The sequence below is a fragment of the Mastigoproctus giganteus genome, chromosome 11 (genome assembly GCF_048544385.1).
Source record: "Mastigoproctus giganteus isolate SK-2022 chromosome 11, ASM4854438v1, whole genome shotgun sequence".
NCBI classification, from domain to species: domain Eukaryota; kingdom Metazoa; phylum Arthropoda; class Arachnida; order Uropygi; family Thelyphonidae; genus Mastigoproctus; species Mastigoproctus giganteus.
In genome coordinates, this window is record NC_143585.1 from 138,434,125 (window position 1) to 138,457,182 (window position 23,058).

Consider the following 23,058-nt stretch of genomic DNA (forward strand, 5'->3'; position numbering starts at 1 on the left):
TTTATATGTGTGAATTTGCACATCTTTTTTGTGAAGAGTAGACAAATCCTTTTTTGAACAAATAGGCATCAATGCCTATTTGGTGTTCTGGCACTGTTTTTTTTTCTATGGTCTTGGTGAAACCTTTCACCCTGCTCTTCACCAACTTCACTTTCTACAAGGCCACCAATAGCAAAGGTGGGCTTGTAGAAAATGAAACTTATCATCATACTGCAACCAAGGGCAGGAAAACCAGTTAGCATGTTGTTGACAATCTTTTTGGATACCTCTGCCTTATGATTACACAATATCGTTGAATGATGTACAAGTAGAAATTTCACTCTAAGACAAAGACAAGTATGCAGCGAAGCTGTGATTTTTCATCAGCTTCCTGATCTGCATCTCTCTCTCTCTCTCTCTCTCTCTCTCTCTCTCTCTCTCTCTCTCTCTCTCTCTCTCTCTCTCACACACACACACACACACACACACACACCATGTACAGGGTGGTGTTCCTGTACATGGTATGTTCTGACACAAACATACCATGTATAGGAACACCACCACTGGGAAATTATATTCAATTCTAGAGGTTACACAATAGGTAGACGTAAGAATCATTTAAATGTATGATATAAAAAGGGATGCACAGTCAATTAAGGTAGGTGAAACATAATGGGATAAGAAAAGGACAGATCTTTTCACAAGAGGCATGATAGATGGCTATCATCACACATAATGAGCATATCCACTTTCTAGAATAAAGACCTTTGAGCATGAAAATATCAATATGATTCACTTTACTCTTCAAATGATTATAACTGCTGGCATGGACAACAGAAAAACCAAATTGTAATGGTGCATGACTAATAAAAAAAATTTTTTAAAGTTGTGAGAGAATATACATGCAGTGATATCAAAAGAAACTTGTTCTAATCAGTCATCCAACCCTTTTCTTTGATGAGGGGTGGGGTTCTACTCTGTGTAATAGACTAATATTCTGCAAAACAAGGGGTATTAATGATCAAGATGAAATTAGCTATACATCACATCACATTGGAAAAGCTAGCAACTACTAATAACTGGGTGCAAAAGTCTTTAATCATCAATATTTACAGGAGGACAGTTAAGTCTTTTTGTAAATAAGATAAAGAAAGGTAAAGAAAGCCAGCACGAGAACCACGGGAAACTTTGGCAAACTTACTGCTACTGCAGTTTCTCCCTGCATTCTCAGTAAACAGATGGTGCATGTTATCGGTAGTGGCAGTAGAAGTCGATAATGATGTATTGATTAGTTTTTTTCTCATTATTATAAGCAGATTATTGAAGTTCATGAATGTAATGCCTTTGCAGTTGAAATTTACTTATGGGTACACCCTCCAGACTGCCTCAGTCTTAGGGTGTTCATACCCCCTTCCCACTGTTTTAAAATTGGAAAACAACTTCTACAGACAGTGCATGTTATCAGTAGTGGCAGTAGAAGTTTTCCTATCAGGTTAAAATAGCAGGAAGAGGGAATAAACACCCTAAGACTGGGGCAGCCTGGAGGGTGTACCCATAAATAAATTTCGGCCCACTCATGAACTCCAATAATCTGCTTTTAATAATGAGAAAAAACTAATCAATACATTGTTATAGACTTCTACTGCCACTACTGATAACACGCACCATCTGTTTACTGAGAATGCAGGGAGAAACTGCAGTAGTGGGAAATGAGTTTGCCTGGTAAGTTTACTGAAGTTTCCCATGTTGGCTTTCTTTACCTTAGCTGATAACTGTTAAGACTAGACATTAACTCTAAAACAAATGTAATTGCAAGTGGAAGTTTGATAAGGCTGGGGAAGGGAGATTACAAGGAGATAATTTCATAAGGAAACTTCTATAAGTAAACATTTACTTCTTGGGTGTTGGTATGAAAGGGAACAATTAGCTGCTGTACTTGCCAATGTAATATATTCAGTTAGCGAGTAAACAAAAACATATAACATCTTTTCCTAGACAATGAAATTACATTTAGAAGAGTCAAACTGTTAACGACTTAACTCACAAAAAAGTGTACATGACAGTGGTGTAGCTACCAGGCAGGCAAGGAAATTGCCTCCTGGCCCGGGCCCTTTAGGGGCCCAGTGTCTTTGGCTAATTTTATTTAATTGTTTTCATATTAATTTGTGACCTCCTTAGTTATGTTTTTGTGTGTGGAAAACAAATAGGAAAGGTATTTAAAGGGTAAGTATGTTATTGCCTAGTGAAACTTTATGTATCACCTTGGTCTGCAACATGAGATCCTAGGGTGAACAAAAAAACAGCTAAACTCCATTTGGTTTAAGAGTGCAGCACTAGGGGGTGCTTGGCAAGACCGATTTACGCAGGAACATTTTAAGGTTAAAAATGGCGATATATTACACTCGTATTCAGGAAAGAAGACCAATACATCATAACCATAAATCGTGTGCAGTAAGTGAAGGATGTAAGTCGGATTGATCAGTGTCAACAATGGTTAACGTAAATATAAACATTGGGACAGTCTGTATCTGTCTCGTGTCTGCACCAATCACAAGCCATCAAATTTGCACCCTATACCAAGCTATGCTGCACTTTAAACCAAATAGACTTTAGTGACGCTATTGAATCTTATCTTATATTATTTCGATTATTATTATTCACCCTTTTGAAGCTGTTTTCGAAACTCCTCACGCTAAACACCTCAGCTTAATGCTTAAATAATAACTTAAAGTTATTATTTTTATGCCCAGTTGCACCAATCAGACTTAAATTTTAAGCTAGACTTAAACAAAAAACTACACATCAAAATTTTGACGCAACACTCAATAAATCATTTGCCATTTCTTTCGATATGATATTGTCAATTTAAGTTACATTGGTGCAACTGGCCATTTTAATCAATTTATGCATGAAGTTTCACATACCTACTTAAAAAATCTAATTTTCATTTTTTTTTTTTTTACTTTACCCCATAAATTGCAGATGTCTGCCATGTATATAAACACCTTAGCAGTGCACAAAAACAAAAAAAAAAAGTAAGGGAAACCACCGAAAATTAAACAAAATGCAGAAGATTGATATTTTTTTCCAAAAACAACCGCAGGCCAATCCACATAATGTACCAGCTGAATTGAGTGAAGATCATCCTGCTTCATTGGATCTGGCAAGAATAAATGACGATCAAGACCATCAAGTTATGGAAAATGAAGCAGTAAGTCCAGAAACAAACTCATTTGTTTACAAAGGTTCAAGATTAGATCCTTCAGTTATTTTGCAAAAGTATCCAAAAGACCATGCAAATTTTTCAGAAAATATTTCTGATGTAGACAAATGTATGATAATAGCTTCAGGTCCATGTCAACCTAAAGGTCCCTTTCCAATTACTGTACAAAATAATAGGTCGAGGTCATTTTCTGAATTTTATTATAGTAAAACAACAAAAACTGGTCTTAAAGTACAAGTTACATGGCTATGTTATTCTCAAAAATCATATTTTGTATATTGTGAACCATGTTGGTTATTTGGAGATCACTCTAATGCAGATTTAAAAAAATCTTGAATAAACGGCATATCTGACTAGAAAAATTTATCTTTTTTTTTTTTTTTTTTTTTTTATGAAACCCCCAAACACGAAAGGTATCAAAACCTATAGTACTTAGTACCGTGCATGGGTTGAAGGAGAAGTATGGGGGGAGGGGGATGCCGGAAACTTTGCTCTAGAGACTAAACACGGGTTTCACCACTTCAAGCCTCCAATAAGCAAAGTGGTGGTATTTCACCGGTTGATGAAAGTCATCTACCACCTGAGCCTAATAAAATTAAGAGACACTAAGCTTCCTCTATTCACATTTCTGCTTGTATAATATACGATCTTTGGCACACAAATAAAACAATTGATGCTGATTTAGTAACCAGTATAACTGAAGAAAAAAATAAGGTTTGAAACACATTATTCATGTTACATTAGTATTAAGCAGTTGCAACATGGCATTCAGAGGTCACTGAGAAAATCTGAATGATAAAATATAAAAACTAGAATTTTTTTGTCTATAATTGAGCCTCTATCAAACTATGATCCCATATTAAAGGAATTAATTTCAAAACGTAATTACCGATCAACATATTTGAGTCCAACTATTCAAAATGAAATATAATGAAACATTCAGCAAATATTCTTGCATGCACCCTTTATATTTAAGTGTATCCCATCCCTGTAGAAGCAGTCTCTCCTGTTAACAAGCACAGACCAGGCTGAGAAAAATTCTATCCCTTGAGCCTTGCACAATCTCTCCAGGGCCGAACTGATTGACAAGGCTCTCATCATATACTCTCTCCTATCGTGTCTGGGCAGAATTGCAGACACTTTCAAATTCAACCCTAACTCACGGCTTTTTTTCAGCATTGTCTTGTACTTGTTAAGTAATTCTGCCGGTCTCCTTCTCTTAATATCATTAGTGTCAACGTGTACAACAATATCAACCTTTGTGCACTTAAAGGATGATATCTGCCCTACAACGTCATCAACTTTTGCCCCTGGCAGACATACCCTGGTCCTGTTCCATCTATCCTTTTTGCACAATATGTTCCCCTGACAACAGAATAACCTACAACAACTAGTTCCTTTGGGACCAGCACATTCTGCCTTGGGGGTTGCTGCTGTGTTGCATGATGTTCAAGTACAAGCTCTGGCATTGATGAGCCCCTCCATTTAAATCCTTCAAGGGCATCCATCCTGTCCTTCAAGCTCTCATATAAGCCCATAACAATGCCGAGTTGGTGAATGATTTCCTCGCACTCCTTACATCATGCACACACAAAGACATTCCCCTTGGCAATATCATGTCCCATTCCTGATTGCTCCACAAACATCAAACAAGCAGTGCATTTCAATAGGCTGTGATTCAGAGGACAACTGCCACCCACAGTTCTCCCGAGCTACAGCAATTCCACTAGTTTGAGCCTTTTGCTTTGCTGCTCTGGTCTGAGTCATGATTTCTATTCAAGTTCAATAAAATTCCAATACAAAATATAACCCTAAACCTATATCCCAATGCAGTTATAACACTATATATAAGTATTTCGGTATTAAATATTATCTCCGAGTTTCGTTATATGACTTTCTTATCCCCTGTTAACTTATATGTATTAATTTATAATGTTATGTTTGTAATAACTAGGTCGTATATTTATTTAGTTAAAAAAGTACAATTCAATTGACAATGAAATTTAATAAGATTAATAAATTTTACTGATTAATTGATACTACTATACTCTCTATCTAGTTTTCTGTTAAACCTTACACTATCTAGTTGTCTGTTAAACCTTATGCTAGCACACGTTGTATTGTATAACAATGGCGGCAAGTTACGAACCATTAATCTACGGACACGAGGTATTATTTACTTTCCAAATCGCACTATCTAAATTTAAAATAAACCACAGTGCTTGACTAGGTCTGTAAGCTACTTATAGAAAATAATTTAATCTAACAATTAAGTCAATAAAGAGGCTAAGTATAATTAAAAACTTTTCGTTCACGGGAGCTGCAAAACCTGTCCACACGTGGATTTGATACCCTTACCGATACTAAGTAATAACCTACAAAATCTCTATCTAAATTCAATTTAAACTAAAGTATTGTTACTAGGAATATAAAGCAACTCTAAAAAATAAATAAAATTTTTTAGAATGTCAATAAAAAAGCAAAAACTTCTCTATTTGCGGGAGCCGTAAGAACTTTGCCTGTTCACATGCACTCTTGCACCCAATCTTAAGCCTTGACCTTCCATTTGCTAGAATGACTACTAAAATACCAGTTATGAATGGGTGCCCGGATTTGCTGAGACCTGTAATACTGTCTCTTGTCCCAAAAATAAAAAAAAAGAAATTTATCCAGCCTGTATAAACTGGATAAAATTATTACAAAATTACAGCCTGAAAAACGTTTAGAGCAGGCATGTCAAACATGCGGCCCTCCAACAAAAAGGCTCTGGCCCACAGAGATTTCTTAAAAATCTTTTTTTTTTTAATTAAAAGAAATGGAAAAAAATACTAATCAAGTTTATTTTTGTTTTCACACAATTTATTTCGAATTTTTACATTTCACCAATTTTCAATGCAGCGCTCTAAAAAGAGAGAAAAGATAGGACAATGTTTCATTTTTAGACCTACGCCTACAGCTTTGAATACTACAGACAGCAAAGTGTTTGCTCGGTTGTATATTTGAATTATATTTTTAACTGTGTGCAGTTAATTTTGTGTTTTATTTGTATTAATTAAAAAGATGCATAATAATAAACATTATGTCAATCCCTAATACCAGTATGAGTAAGAAAAGAACAATTGAAGAAGAATGCCGTAACTTCCAAGAGGAATGGGAGCTAGACTATTACTGCATCCAGAAAAAGAGCAAAATAGTATGCTTAATATGTAGTAAATCTATTTCAGTCTGCAAAGAATACAATATCAGAAGACATTATAGTACACATCATAAAGAAATCTATGATAAATATGTCGAGAAACATCGTGAAAGTAAGTTGTTAGGATTGAAATCAATTCTTAAAAAACAGAACTTGTTTACCGAACCTTCTGAGGAAAATACAGCAGATGTAAAAGCTTGACCTGTTATCACATTTAATTGCAAGCAAATCAAAACCTTTTACAGAAGGAGGTTTTATTAGTGAGTGTTTAATTAAAGTAATGAAAGTGTTGTGTCCAGAGAAAGTAAAAAGCTTCAAAAGTGTAAGCTTAAGTAGAAACAGTAGCTAATAGGATCGATGAAATAGCTGATCAATTCAATGATATCCACATTTGAAGCTTATTCTATTGCAATTGATGAAAGTACAGACATTTGAGATATTGCTCAACTGGCCATTTTTATTTGTGGGTGTGATGTGAACTTGAAAGTAAGTGAAGAGTTTTTAGAAATTATTCCTATCCATGATACAACCACTGGAGCTGATATTTTTGGTGTACTCATGGAAATTCTGAATAAATATAAATTACCATTGAACAAGTTGGTTTGTCTTGCAACTGATGGTGCACCTGCCATGATGGGTATTACTAAGGGTGTCATTGCAAAACTAAAAGAAACATGCAAACATGGTAATAATCATTTTGAACATTTTCATTGCATTATTCACCAGCAAGTATTATGTTCCAAGGTTTTAAATATTGGACATGTGCTTAAAAAAAAAAAAAAAAAAAAGTCTCCAAAATTATAAATTTTATTCAAGCACGTGGACTTAATCATTGACAATTTGTTTCATTTCTGAAAGATATAGAAAGTGAACAGACTGATCTACCCTATTATACAGAAGTTCGATGGATTTTGAGTCAAAGTCTTAAAACGAATCCTCGAGGTGCTGGATGAAATGATGTTCTTGGAAACAAATTATGAATGTACTGAATTAAAAAAATGCACAATGGATAAAGCATCTGGCCTTCTCAGTTGACATTACAAGTCATCTTAACCAACTTAATCTTAAACTTCAAGGAAAACATCACACTGTTACAATTTTATTTGATAATATTAATGTTTTCAAAGAAAAATTATTACTTTGGCGCAAACAAATACAAAAAGAAAACTTATCTCATTTTAAAAGTTGCCAATCATTGCTAAAATCACCTGACTTAAAATTTACAGAATATGCACACCAAATTAAGTTGTTAGAAATGGAGTTCGATAGAAGATTTTCTGATTTCAAAAACTGAATTACAGTTTCGTCTTTTTACTTCGCCTATAGACCTATTGATATTGAAATTGTTGATGAGAGCTTACAAATGGAATTAACTGAAATCCAATGTGACTTTTTGCTAAAGCAAAAATATACAGAAGTTGGAATTCCAGACTTTTACACTTATTTACCCACAGATTGATTTCCAAAAATGTTATCTTTCGCTACAAATATACTCGCTATGTTCGGCAGCACATACTTATGTGAGCAACTGTTTTCTTCAATGAAAAATAACAAAACTCCAGAAAGTACAAGATTAACCGATCACCATCTATCATCAACCTTAAAGATTACATCAGCTCAAGACATTCGACCAAATTTTGATGATCTGCTTTGTGGAAACGATGTCAAGTGTTCTTTAAAAAATAATATAATAATAAACTGTGGTTTTGTTTATTTTTTATTAAATATTGTAAAGTATTTAATTAAATATTGTAAAGTTTACTTAATTAATTAATTAAGTAAATTAAATATTGTAAGGTTTAATTTAAAAACTAACATAGGATACAAAACAGGTTATCCATATACTAAATACAGTAATTCTAAAAATTATATTTCATTTATTTTTTGAGTATTGAAGGCATGTGACCCTCACAGCCTAATGCAAAATAGCTTATATGGCCCATGGTGTGAAACGAGTTTGACATGCCTGTTTTAGAGCATTAGATTGATCTATATCATATCAGCATAAAAATGCAACATAAATTCTGTTACCCTAAAATTTTACATGGATAGTTTTTTGTTACCAATTAGAAACAGTCTACAAACAGCCTTATATACACAGGATGAGTCATAATTAAGTATATAATTTTTGCAAAGCTCGAAAGTGAAAAGTGTGTGTCACCAAAGGCTATTTTTTTTTCAAAGCAAATAACAAGTGCTAGCAATAAAAAAAAATAATGCTCTTGCTACATAAAAAATAAAGCAGGACTGGATTTTAGGACTTAACTATATTATTCTCTTGCTCTGAACAGAGGAAGAATTACTAACATTAAGACCAACATTTAGTAAAAATGATGGTCTGCAGTCAAGTAGTTGTGACTGTTTGTGCAGAGCAAAGTTTGTCAAAACTGCAAAGTGAAATGCAGTACATTATCATAACAAAACCACAAACAGGTTTTCCAATCAATAGGACAAGTTGTTAAGATACAAGGGAAAAAATAATTGATAAAAATAGAATCCTGAGGGAAGGCTGGCTCTAGGAATATTGCAGGGCTAAGAATAAAGCAACTATGGAACCAGCTTTTAGTATTTGAAGATTTTTTTTAATAAAAAATAAAAATAAAGAATATTTGGCATTATCACAGAAACAAGAATAAAGTACTCTCCTAACTTATAAAACAACCAATTTGAGAAATTAATCTCAAAAACTCTTACTCATTTGAAGTAACTATGCAAGAATATTTATAAATTTAAATTAATGTGAACAAAATACTTTTGATATTTATGTACAGTCGATTCCGATTATTTGGGACACATCAGGACTAGTGCATTTTGGCCCGATTATCCGAATTTTCATGTAAAAATACAATGGAGCCCCGCTTTACAATTGGTTCACTGTACAATCAAATCACGTTACGATGGAGTCATCATAGTATAGTACAGTTCAGTTCACTATACGATGTGTAGTAAGTGCCAGTCATTGTGATCATGTCTGTGAATTGAATTTCAATTCTATTAAACAGCGATTCTAATTAGCGAAAATAGGAGGAATAGTATCCACAGACTATAAAAGTACAGACATTGTTATTTTGGTTTTTTTAAGAGCATTAGCAACTAAGGCCATATTGCTCCGAGGATATGTGGTGGTCATTCCCTGACCTTTCTGCATCCTCCGTATTTGGCGGTCACAGGCTCGAAACCTGGTCTAATCAAGAAGCTTGTGCTACACACTGCTGCTACTGCCCACCTGGCTATGGACGCACCAAGTAAAGACATTAAAGCACAAATTTACCCTTTATTACCTTACCAATTAAAAAATTAAATGATACGTGAAAATCGGAATAATTAATACGTACTGTAATATTACATACTAACTAGCTGACATTTCTGTACGCTGACATTTGTGGGTGAGGGATAAAATTAAAAACAGTAAAATGATAAGTAATCAATTACAAAGAACATGGCACACACACACACACACAAATTGCAAATAACACGATATGTGTAAGTGAGAATGGAGTAACAAGTTACGAAGCTTTAAAAATAGGAATGAAGAAAAGATTCTGAAAATTAATTTTTTTATATGATTGAAGATTCCGTGGAAGAGTAAACACATTTCACCATAATAACCCGCAGCATTCCAGCTGTCAGTATTATTGAAAATTCAATAAGATCGAGTTTACTATCCGTTTAAGATAATCTGCACTAACAGAAAAGCCCAATAAACAGGTGAATGCTAATCGTTTTTATTGTTTTATGGTTGTGACCTCCAGAAATCCGGCTGAACGGTTGGAGACAATCATAGGGTAATCTCCAGTGCTGCGATCGCCTGCCCCGTTTAAACAGAATGTTGTCCCAATTAAGTGAAATAAACCCTGGCTATTTTCTTAATTGGGTTCTGTTTTTTTAAGATTTGCCCAAATAAACGGCTCCCACAATTAACCAGTGGCCCAAATAACCGGAATCCACTGTATTTTAATCTATATTGTACATATTTGTACAGTACAGTAAAATTCTTTATTCTTTTTTTGTAAAATAAGTGTTGCTACAGTGGGACTTTCTTTATAATCTAGGAGGGAAAATTCTTTTCCTAGTACTTAGCCCTTTGAGGCAGCCTAATCATCAAAACATATTGCTATCTACCACTTGTTTGGAGAGTGTTCTAGGTTTGATTCCTGTCAATGACCGGAGGAATTTCTAAAGTAGGCCTCAATTGAGGCTTTGGTCAGACAATCTCCGGTGGAGATTAGATGGTTTTCTCCTGTGAATTATTCTGGATTTTTCAGCACACACCAGTTTTAGAAACATAACACACATAGTTATGAGCACATGCTTGCAAAACAATATTAAGACCGATATTTATTTATATATTTTTTTTCTAATATCAACCTTGGGTAACTGAAGGGTCTGAGGCTAACTAAACAGAAGACACCACATCTCCTATGCTAGCTGTATGGTGAACTGACTAATAGGGTCCTGACCCAATGTTCACTCACCTTGTGATGTAATCTCTTAATAGGGAGTCAGCTCTGTGGCTACTCAATAAAAGAGAACAAGCAGCTAATATAGAATTAAACTGACCAAATTTGATAATTTACAGGCCGAAATCTTTATCACTATGATAGGACAAAATAAAGAAGAATCATACTGATAGTGCACAAGGACTGATTTGTACCACCATAGTGACCCATTGCATTTTGTAATAACTGAGAGGAAAGTGGAAGAGAAATTGTTGAAGTTAAACAATTTCTTGGTATCTTGTCAATGATATATAAGAAAGGCACGTGGGATGGATGGGATCTATCCAATTATAGGGTGCCTCTGTAGCCAGGTGGGCAGGAGCAGCAGTGCGTAGCACACACTTCTTGATTAGACTGGGGTTCGATCCTGTAACCACCAAATACGAAGGATGTGGAAAGGTCAGGGAATGACCACTGCATATCCCCCCGGAGCAATACGGCCTTAGTTGCCAATGCTCCTAAAAACGAAATAACAAAAAACAAACAAACAATCCAATTATATTAAGGGAAGCAGCAAAGGAAATAAGCAAACCCTTCTCCATAATTATGAGAGCATACCTTAAATTCAGGAGAGGTCCCTGCAGACTAGAGATGTGCAAATGTATCCCCAATTCACAAAAGGGAATCACAGTGTGACATGAGTAATTACAGACCAGTTAGTTTAACTACTGTTTCAGGGATGATAAAGGAGTTATGGTTAAAGAAGTAATGCAGACAAGACTGCTATTATACTTCAGACAGCACTGGTTTGTTAAAGGGAAATCTTGTCTGACCAATTTGATTGGATACTATGATGTGGTCACAAGGGCACTGGAACTGGACGCAAAAAATAATTTTCATTTCCTAGACTTAGATTTCAGGAATGCTTTTGATATTGCTGCACATACAAGACTGCTGTACAATTAGGAGCAGTGTGGCATTAACGGAAAGTTGCTGCTTTGGATGAAGGAGCGAATAAGTGGGAGAAGACAGATGGTAATCAATGGACACTGCTCTTTGTAGACTAATGTTAATAGTGGAATTCTCGCAGGGTTCGGTGTTGGGCCCATTGTTGTTTTCTATAATTATCAATGATATTGAGGAAGGCATATCATGCTTAATTTTCAGATTTGCAGATGATACAAAGGTTGGCAGAATAGAAGAATGACAGGAATGAAGTTATGCTGCAGAAACAGGATCTAGAAAAGTTAAGCAGATGAAGTGAGAAATGGCAATTGAAGTTTAACACCGACAAATGCAAAAGTATTGCATGTAGATAGCAATAACTCCAGAGTAAACTCTAGAAGGAAGGGGATGAATCAGACTGGTTCACTTGATATCGATGGTTTGATTGCTGATGATCCTGCAGGTAGCTGACAAACTGGATGAGTATTTTGCACCTACATTCACACATGAGGAAGTCTGGAGGGAAGTGGAGAACATTATTATTGTTATTCAGTTTTTTTTAGGAGCATTAGCAACTAAGGCCATATTGCTCCGGGGATATGTGGTGGTCATTCCCTGACCTTTCCACATCCTCCGTATTTGGTGGTCACGGGCTTGAACCCTGGTCTAATCAAGAAGCGTGTGCTACGCACTTGAACATAAGAAAGGCACCTGGGTTGGATGACATCTATCCAGTTATATTAAAGGAGGCAGCAAAGGAAGTAAGCAAATTCTCAGCCACAATTATGAAAGCTTCCCTGGACTCAGGAGAGGTCCCCATGGACTAGATAAGTACAAATGTGTTCACACTTCACAAAAAAGGATCACAGGGTGACACGAGTAATTACAGACCTGTTAAGTTTAACTTCTGTTTCAGGAAAAATGATGGAGTTAGTTGTTTTGAGTTTTAATGGTGCATCAGCAACTAGGGCTATAATGTGTCAAAACCACGTGCCATACTGAATAACAGTAAAAATTGTAGTGATGTAGTTGGTTAGGCCACTATGTCAATATGTATAAAAATATAAATATGTACAAGTTAAACTGAAATGATGGAGTTATCAGTTAAAGAAGCACTGCAGAATCATCTAAGACAAGACTGCAGTTATAGTTCAGACGCAGCATGGGTTTGTTAAGGAGAAGTCTCGTCTGACAAATTTCATTGGATACTATGATGTGGTCACAAAGGAACTGGATACAAAAAATAATTTTGATATCATATGCTTGGATTTTAGAAAAGCTTTTGATACTGTTGCACATGCAATAGTACTGCATAAATTGGAGCAGTATGACATTAAGGGTAAGTTGCTGCTATGGATAAAGGGATGGTTTTTTTTTTTTTTTTTTTTTTTATGAAAACTCAAAAGGTATCAAAACCTATAGTACTTAGTACCATGCATGGGAAGTATGGGGAGTGGGGGGAGAAGACAGAGTGATAATCAATGGACACTGCTCTTTGGGGACTAATGTTATTAGTGAAGTCCCCCAGGGTTCAGTGTTGGGCCCTTTTTTTTTTATGTATTTATCAATGATATTGATGAAGGTATATCAGGGTTAATGTCCACATTTGCAGACGATATGAAGGTTGGTAGGGTTGTTAATGACAGTATGCTACTGCAACAGGATTCAGAAAAGTTGAGCAGATGAGCTGAGAGGTGGCAACTGAAGTTTGACATCCACAAATGTAAAGTACTGCATATGGGTAGCAGTAACTCCAGAGTAATGTACCAACCACAGGGTAGTGGAGAACGAAAAGGACCTGGGGGTAATTATGCAGTGAGATGTGAAGCTTTCTGAGCAGTGAAGACCAGCAGCAAGAGTACCTCTTGGTACATTGTCAATGATATACAGGAATTTTGCTAGCAGGGATAAGGAGGTGATTGTCCCCTTGTATAAAGTAATGGTCAGGCCACGGATTGAATACTACATACAGGTCTGGAGGCCTCATTTTAGGAAGGATGTAGAGCTGCTGGAATGAGTACAGAGAACAGCGAGATTGGCGAAAGGGCTGCAATTACCAAGAAAGGGTGAAATGGGAAGAAAGTGTTTTTTTGTTTTTTTTGGGCTGTTGCTATATAAGCTTGCATCATATGCCTCTACTAATGCAATGCTAACTGTGTGGTGCTATGCTCAGGGTAGTGGTAAATGAAAAAGACCTGGGATAATTGTGAAGTCAGATAAGAAGTTCTCTGAGCAATGTAGACAGGCTGCCAGGCCAGCTCATGGGGTTCTGTCAATATATATAGGAATTTTGCTAACAGATAGAAGGATGTGATTATCCCATTGTATAAGTCAATAGTCAGGCCACATCTTGAGTACTGTATACAGGTCTGCAGGCATCATTCTAGGAAGGATGTAGAGCCACTGGAGTGAGTGCAGAGATGGGCAATGAGAATGGTGAGGGGAACAAAGGAATGCACTTACCAAGAAAGGATTCAGTTCTGCAAATTCCTGCATCTGGAGACTAGGCACTTGCAAGGTTATCAGATTAAGGTGTTTAAGGCTTTGAATGGATTGAGAAAGCTCAATGCCAATGGGACTCTTGCTCTTCTCAGACTACAGTGAGGAAGAACGGTTGCAGAATAGATGTGTGGAAGTTTGCCTTTAGCCAGCAGGTTGTTGATTGCTGGAACAAATTTCCATCTGTTGCATCTGTTGTTGTAGGAGTTGATAGCTTAAATAAATACAAGAAGAATCAGACAAACTATTGGAGGAAATGGATAGGTGAAATGAGAAATGGTTTGTTTTTTTTTTTTTAATTTTTTTGCTGATGCTGCTGTATAACTTGCTTTCTTGCATCATTTGCCACTACTAAAGCTAATGCTATAACAGATTTAGATGATGATAATACTTATCACAGAGTTAACTAGTTATACAGTATTTTCTGTTTTCATGTTGATATATTATGCAATATGAGCCAATTTTTTGTGTGGCATTTAACAGATGCCAAGAAAGAGAAGAAAGACAAATGTGTCCATGTATATAAAAAAAAGTGTCTAGGTGTAAAAAAAGTGTCTAAGGGTCAAAAGCGAAGAAAGACAAAAAAAGTGTCTTTCTTCTAGACAATTCCCATTTCCACGTAGCATCTGTGAGATACCAGCAATGGTTATCTAATCTTGTTATAGAACTTTGATTGGTTGGTTGGTTTATTATGGGCCAAAAACAACAAGGTTATATTGCGCCATGACAGATAGAACTTTGATTTCACCAGTGTGAACAGCTGACAAAAATACGTCTTCAGTTGCATCTCCCAGATGCCATGCACACATCTGGAAAATCAGTGACTTTGAAAACCCAAAAAAAAATAAAATCTTCATTATTATTAATTTATTGGTTGCTCTCATTTATTTTCATTCAATATTTATCACTGTTTTCAATTCAGTAAAAAAAGCAGAAAATTCATTTTTTATAATTAAAACAAAAAGGGGTATTACATGTATCTCACATGAGTGTTATTATTTTAAACTGTGACAGAAGGTTAACAAATGTCAGTATTCTAAATGATACACTACCTTTTGCCAAAAGTAACTGAGTTCTCAGAGTTACAAACTTAATGACCACCAGATAAGACCCCAAGGGCTCACATCTGGTGAATATGGGCTTGGCACACCCAGGGTCCTGACGAGCTGGATATCACCATTCTTCTCTTTCATGGTGATTCCCATTTGATTCTCTCTCTCTCTCTCTCTCTCTCTCTCTCAAGGTAACTCGGGAATTTTTTTGGCTGGTGCGGCATAAGCCTCAGGCTTCCTTGCACCATATAGCTAATAATAATAATAATGAATATAATGGCAGTTCTACTGAATTAAAAATATTTTCTTGAAGGTGAAATACTGAATTAATTCCCCCCAGAGACAGACTTGGTCAAAAATTCTTACCGGGGAAAAAACTTGTAGTGGCCTCATCTAGGGTTCATGGACATATTGTTTATATCCAAAATCACACCGGCCTCCAGCCCACAGGGATTTCCCTGGTAAGTCCTATGGCCAGTCCACCTCTGATCCCCTACCCCAACTAATTATTCCTGTTTAGCTGTGATGACATTCTGAACATCAAACAACTATTTTATTCTGCATACCCATTCTGGTTACCCTTTGTAAGAATTGATTTCTCTGTGAAACTACTGTCCACTTATTTTTCTCACAATAAAAAGGAAAACATGAGTGTATTTATTTTTATAGGAAAATAAATACATTCATATACATCCTCCATGGCAGAAAGTGCTGGTCCTAGAGGAAGTAGCTTGTTTGTTTGTTATTTGGTTTTTAGGAGCATTAGCAACTAAGGCCATATTGCTCCGGGATATGCGGTGGTCATTCTCTCACCTTTCCGCATCCTCCGTGTTTGGTGGTGACGGGCTCGAACCCCAGTCTAATCTAGAAGCATGTGCTACGCACTGCTATTCTTTCCCACCTGGCTACGGAGGCACCCGAGGAAGTAGCTGTCATCAGTGACTACTGTTGAAGTAATGGGAAATATACTTTGTAAACATGACAAGAGGAATAGGACCAGGATTCGTCTGCCAGGGGTAAAAGATGAAGATGATGTAAAGTAGCTATATTTTTATGGGCATGAAAGGCAATGCTATTGTACATATCAGTGCTAATGATATTAAGAGTAGGAGATCTGAGGATTTACCTAAAAAGTACACAACATGCACCGTACTTTATAATAGAAATACACTGTACTGTAAAATAGAAAAAAATTTAACAAATAATAAACACCAAGACTTTAACAAATACTTTACACTAAAAATGTAAAAAAATAACTTACCTTAAAAGTCTGTTTTTCACCTAAAATTATTCTTGATAAAACCACTGTAAATAATGGCATTGTAGCTTTAACTGCATAAAAAGAAAAGTTATGAAAACCTTTACTTATTTCACCATGAAGGGAAAAGCTCATTTATAGAAGATTTGCATTATATGCTCAATCACAAAAAAGGAGTTTAATTTAATAGTTCTGTATTTTTGAATATATGAATTAAATTGGACTGGAAAGTTTAATGCATTCCTCTGCCACAATAGTAGAATATGATATGACCAATTCAGGGATTGTTTTCCTTTTAATAATGCATAAAATTGATGCCTGGGTAATGGCACATATTATAAATAAATAGCAATGTCATGCTCATTAAGGAGCAATGCTGTTTACTTCAATATTAGACTGAGAAAACTAGTAGAGAATCTAATAATAAGAGATGTTTGATGCTTTTGCACTACACATGAGTAAGCATTATAAAACTCCCACTGTCTGAAGCTCATTGGCTCTAAATTGTTTAGGATTTTCAACATTATATAATATGACTACTATTGGGTCATTCTAGGTCAAGTGGCCTAGGGGTCCCTGCTCGACCATTTTCAATTTTGTTGAAACTTGGTGTGGAGGTTTAAACAGGTTTGAAATGAAGCTGTGAAAAATTTCAGTTCAAAATATAGTATGCTTGAGGCACCAGCACCTTTTTTGTGGAGGTCACTTGTGTTACGCGGAGCAAATCACAAAAAATTTTCCAAGTGTTAAGTGTTACTATTGCACAAAGGTGAGAGGTAGTGCTCTGAAACTTGTTACACCTAGTTAACTTTTGGCAGAGAATGCAAAACTTTTGGTGTCCAGCCTCAAAAACCTTCACATTTTTTACAATGTGGTCTAAAACTGGCACCAAAAATTTGTCGCAACAAATTTAAGCAAGACTTTTGAAAGTCATAACTTTGAAATAAAAACCTTTGGTACCTTCTTCTTTGGACATTCCACTTATCAGCTGAATGAATTCAGCCTAACTAAATATGAGCTCTTGTACTTATTTGTTGGCTGAGATATTTTCCTTCAAAGATAGACTCAAAATTTTACCTATCTTTAGGGGCAAAATATCTTAATGTGAGACACCTTCAATTCTCTTATTTTTGCCACCATTGGAAAGAGCAGGTTTTAAGCAACAAGAATCATGGTTTTTCAGTTTTGTGTCTTGATACTTAAGGCCTAAAAAATAGCCTTAAACATTTTATATTTTCCACATAATATTTGTATATTTATTTGATGGTGAAGATTCACATCTCACTAAGGACAGAACTATTGCATTTACAAGAATGAAATTTTCTGCAATTACTCTTCCCTTTGGTTTAAGGAAAAAGGATATATTGCCAATTCGCAAAAAGATCTGTATTTTTTTACAATGGGAGTGCAAATGGCAAGAAAAGAAATTGCATTGGTTTCTTTAGTGCAAGTTCCCAAGCCCCAAAAGTGGTCTTTATTCTGGATTCCAAGCATAAGTGGTCTTTATTCTGGATTCCAAGCATGGTCCTTGAGGCTGTCACAGACATTCTCTCAGATATGCCAGACAAGCTGTTCTTGCTACCTGTGAGTCTAAAACGCTGATGGAACTGATATTCGGGTGACACTCAAGTCAAAGTGGACCCAATTTCGGCGAAGTCCGGACGGTCTATGACAGCCAAATCCTCTGCTTGCACCTTCACGATGGTGGGACTGTTAGTAATCCTGGGTATAACCTTCATGCACAAGTACATGGTGGGTGACCACCCAGGTGTGAACCAACGTAAGCAGGGGTCGAGGTGTGGCGCCCACACCACATGGAGGAACGCCGCCCCTCTATGTTACCAGGCAGTACTAGGTGGTAGATGACTCATCAACCGGTGAAATACCACCACTTTGCTTATTGGAGGCTTGAAGTGGTGGAACCCATGTTTAGTCTCTAGAGCTAAGTTCCGGCCAACTCTTCCATCATGCAGTATGATTGATGATTTTTGAGGTTATGATGAATGTCGTGGCGAGATCCAATATTCCTTACATTCCGAGGGTACAGCTCTAAAACGGTGTTTGCAGGCCGGCCGCTAGTTAGTACACCGGACTGAACCTATTGGTAACTCTCTAGGAAGCTTCCGGATCAGCTAGTGTATAATCTTGCTACCTCTACTCTGCCAGATAGTGACTGGAGGGAGTCCGAGTAGTGTGTATGCGGGGAGCATTGTCGAGGCCACGTTATGTCAAGGATCTGGGTATATTCTTACCACATGTACGCCATATCCAAAAATTTCATTACTTCATACAGCATGTCCCACCCACTTTTTCTTACTATTGAATACACCATGAATTGTCAAAATAATAGAGCAAGCTTATCTGCGAAAAGATCTAAACCTCCCAAGGACTTCCTAATTCATTTCACAAATACAGTGGTACCTTGGTTTGCGAGCATAATTCGTTCCGGGAACGTGCTCGTAATCCAAAGCACTCGTATATCAAAGCGAATTTCCCCATAAGAAATAATGGAAACCCAGATGATTTGTTCCAAAACTCAAAAATATTCATATACTGTAAAAATGATTAATACAAAATACATACCTTTTTGTATTTTTAATATTTAAATTTAATATACATAAAGCAATCGAATTTATTAATTATTGGGTAGGACGACTTTCACTGTCTCTAACGGAATCACTGCTATCTGTTGATTTTTTTCTTTTTGTGCGACTTTAACAAGGAATCTTTCCAATGACACTTGCTTTTGCCTCCTTTTGAGGATTTCACGGAAATCAGATTCATCGCTCGCACTATTACAAAACGAGGAGGCACGCTTGATACACATAAACAAAGCTGCGCGCGTGTAGCAACTGAATAAACAACACCATAAAGGCAGAGATACACTATTAACACCTCACATTTTACTAAAGCACATTCTAGGGCTTTAGTAAAATTTACTACCATAAAACAATAAAAACAATTTCCAGTTGCGTTCCTGCTAGTGGAATCTGTTATAAACTGGTAGTAAACTCGATCTAATTGCATTTGCGGTTATACCGATAGCTGGAATTGTTGGTTTTTACGTTATTATGGTGAAATGTGTTTCCCCTTCACTGATATAAAAAACCATAAATACATTTTTAAAATCTTCTCTTCATTCCTATCGGGTTGCGTTCGGTTGGGGTGACTCTGCGTTCGACTGCCATTTCTTGTAAACACAAAGGCTAATTGTGCATAAGCGAATTCGGTTCGTGTTATATAAGATATCGTTCCCCTATTTATAAATCGTGTATGATCGAATTCGTGTAGTGTAAACACGTGTTATACGAGAACTGACTGTACTCGTATTGCAAGACCTCGCTCGTTTATCAAGTTAAAATTTATTAAAAATTTTTGCTCGTCTTGCAAAACACTCGCATACCAAGTTACTCGTAATCCAAGGTACCACTGTATACGTGGTCTCAATTCTAATCTCAACGATGTCCATTTCCACTTGCAGTCTTCCAAACCCCATGTACTTTTTCTGACTGAATCTCAGTTATCAGTTGATTCAACTACTGCTCATCTCAGATGTCCAAATTATTTGCTGTATGATTCCTTTCGCCTCAAAGGTGGTACTTGTGCATATGTCCGTTCTGATATTCCCTGTCAGAGACTTGGCAATTTGGAATCTCCTCTCTTTGATCTTCTCTGGCTTAAAATCTCTCTACCTCATTGTGTAAAATTCATCTGTTGTCTCTACCGTTCTCCCAACTCCACTAATCACTTGGAGCTCTTTGACTTCCTCTCTTTGCAACTTGACTTTCTCCAGTCCAACTTTCCTAACAGTGAGGTAATTTTCCTTGGTGATTTTAACGTTCACAACTCCAGCTGGCTTTCGTTTTCTAGTCACACCAACTCAGCTGGTCGAGATGCTGAGGCTTTTGCAATTATTAATGACCTAGCACAGATTGTTCATTTACCTACAATAATACTGGACAATCCTAATCATACAGCCAATACGCTTGATCTTTTTCTCACAAACAACCCTTCTAAGTACAAGGTTGAAGTGAGAGGTCCTTTAGGCACTTCAGATCACAACTTGGTGATTGCCTCTTCTCCAATGGAACCTTTATCTCATGGCTATTCCCAACCTCGTATTGTTTGGCATTACAAGAATGCAAAATGGGATGACCTGCGAGACTTCTTTTCTTCTTTTCCTTGGTCTGATTACTGTTTCAAAACTTCTGATGTCAACGTTTGCTCAGATCGTGTCAGTGAAATTATTCTTGCAGGAATGGAATCCTTTATCCCACACTCCACTTTAAAATCTCATCCTTTATCTAAACCTTGGTTTTCCAATAAATGTGCTAAGGCTGTCCAAGAGAAGAACGTTGCATATCGTAATTGGCTTGTTTCTAATTCTTCAGTTTCATTTTCTGCCTACACCAAAGCTCGAAACAATTGTAAAGCAGTTATTAATCAGTCCAAACTAGAGTTTGAACAGGCTAAGAGTAGAAAACTTGCTTCTTGCCCTAATGGTAGCCGAGCATTCTGGTCTCTTGCCAAAGCTATTGGCCGCAACTTTTGCCCATCTCTGCTCCCACCTCTGTCCAAACCAGATGGTTCTGTTGTCACTTCAGCCAAGGATAAAGCTGACCTGCTAGCATCCCATTTTTCTTTGAGCTCATGTATTAACGATCTTGGTAAAACACCTCCCACCATTCCTAACACGCTCCATTCAATGCCTCCTGTGGTCTTCCGTCAAAAGGATATCAGAAGGATTTTGATGAATCTTGATGCTAAGAAAGCTCCAGGTCCTGATGGTATTTCTCCACTTGTTCTCAAAACCTGTGCTCCTGAACTTACTCCTATTCTTTGCCGCCTTTTTTCACTTTCTTATTCCAAAGGTGTTTTTCCTTCTGCTTGGAAATTTGCTCATATCCAGCCAGTTCCTAAAAAGGGTGACAAATCCCTCCCATCCAATTATCGTCCCATTGCAATTACTTCTACTCTTTCTAAAGTAATGGAGAAATCAATTAACCGCCAACTCTTAAACTACCTAGAAACTTTCCGTCTGATCAACGATCGCCAGTATGGATTCCGTCAGTGTCTATCCACTGGTGATATTCTGGCTTATGTTACCCATTTATGGACTAATTCAATGGAAAGGTTCGGTGAAACACAAGTAGTTGCTCTTGACATCTCAAAGGCTTTTGATCGTGTTTGGCATAAAGGTCTTCTAAACAAGCTTCCATCTTATGGTTTGCCAACTGTTTTTAGTAATTGGTTATCCAGTTTTCTCTCTGATCGCTCACTGAGGGTGATGGTAGATGGCTCTCTGTCTTCTAACTTCTCCACTAATGCCGGTGTCCCCCAAGGTTCAGTTCTTTCCCCCACTCTTTTCCTCTTGTATATCAATGACCTTCTTCCATTGACTGGAAATCCTATCCATAGTTTTGCCGATGATAGCACATTGCATTCAACTTTCCATTTTGAGAAACCTTGTCCAGCTCAATCAGCTTTAAGTTCTCGACAATCTGCTGCCAATTCCTTAAATGCCGATCTTCAGGTAATTCTCCAGTGGGGCAAAGACAACTTAGTTGATTTCAACCCTTCTAAAACTCAATCTTGTCTTATATCTCGCAAAAAGGATTCTTCTGCTCCTATGCTTATCTTTAGTGACACTCCGATTTCTAGGCAAAATGATATATCTCTTTTGGGGATTACCCTGACTTCTAATCTCTCTTGGCACAAGCACATTACAAATATTGCTTCCTCTGCATCTAAAAAACTTGGTTTTCTCTTTCGCTCTCGGCGTTACTTTTCTCCCAAACAGCTGCTCACTCTGTATAAATCGCAAATCCGCCCTGCCATGGAATATTGTTCCCACATCTGGGGTGGTGCCCCCAAAACCTCTCTCAGGCTTCTTGATTCCATTCAGAAGAGGGCAGTTCGGTTAATTAATGATTCATCTCTAACAATTAATGATTCATCTCTAACAGAGTCTCTCCACTCGCTGTCTCATAGACGCACTGTTTCTGCTGCATGCCTCTTCTACAGATACTTCCATGGGCACTGTTCTTCTGAATTGGCTTCTATAATTCCCGCTCTCTCTTTCAAAACAGTCCGAACACGTGCCGCCACCAGCCAACATCCATTTACTGTCCAACTTCAAACCCACAGAACCAACTTTTCATCTTCCTCATTTATTCATTCAACTGCCGTTTTCTGGAACAACCTTCCTTCATACGTATTTCCTGAAAATTACAATCTACAGAAGTTCAAGTCCAATATCAACAAATATCTTCTTTCGTCTTCTCAACCTCCAACCCAAGCACAGTACTAAGTACTATAGGTTTAATACCTCTCGTGTTTGGGGTTCTCATAAAAAAAAAATAAATAAATAAAGATAATGTTTATTTAAAAAGACAAAATTTATTTAAAACACAATACAATTTGAAATAAGCAAGTGAGTGTGAAGATATTGAATCACTGCTGGAATC

The 23,058-nt window shown here is 36.7% G+C and overlaps 1 protein-coding gene across 1 annotated transcript in view; it reads right to left on the reverse strand.

The window, feature by feature from the left end:
• LOC150078468 (solute carrier family 35 member E1 homolog) overlaps positions 1–23,058 on the reverse strand; it is a 77,834-nt gene that overhangs the window by 41,811 nt on the left and 12,965 nt on the right. The window contains exon 2 of the mRNA XM_090384578.1: positions 16,595–16,665. Within this exon, the coding sequence (XP_090240704.1) occupies positions 16,595–16,665 (71 nt within the window). The remainder of the gene's footprint in view (positions 1–16,594; positions 16,666–23,058) is intronic.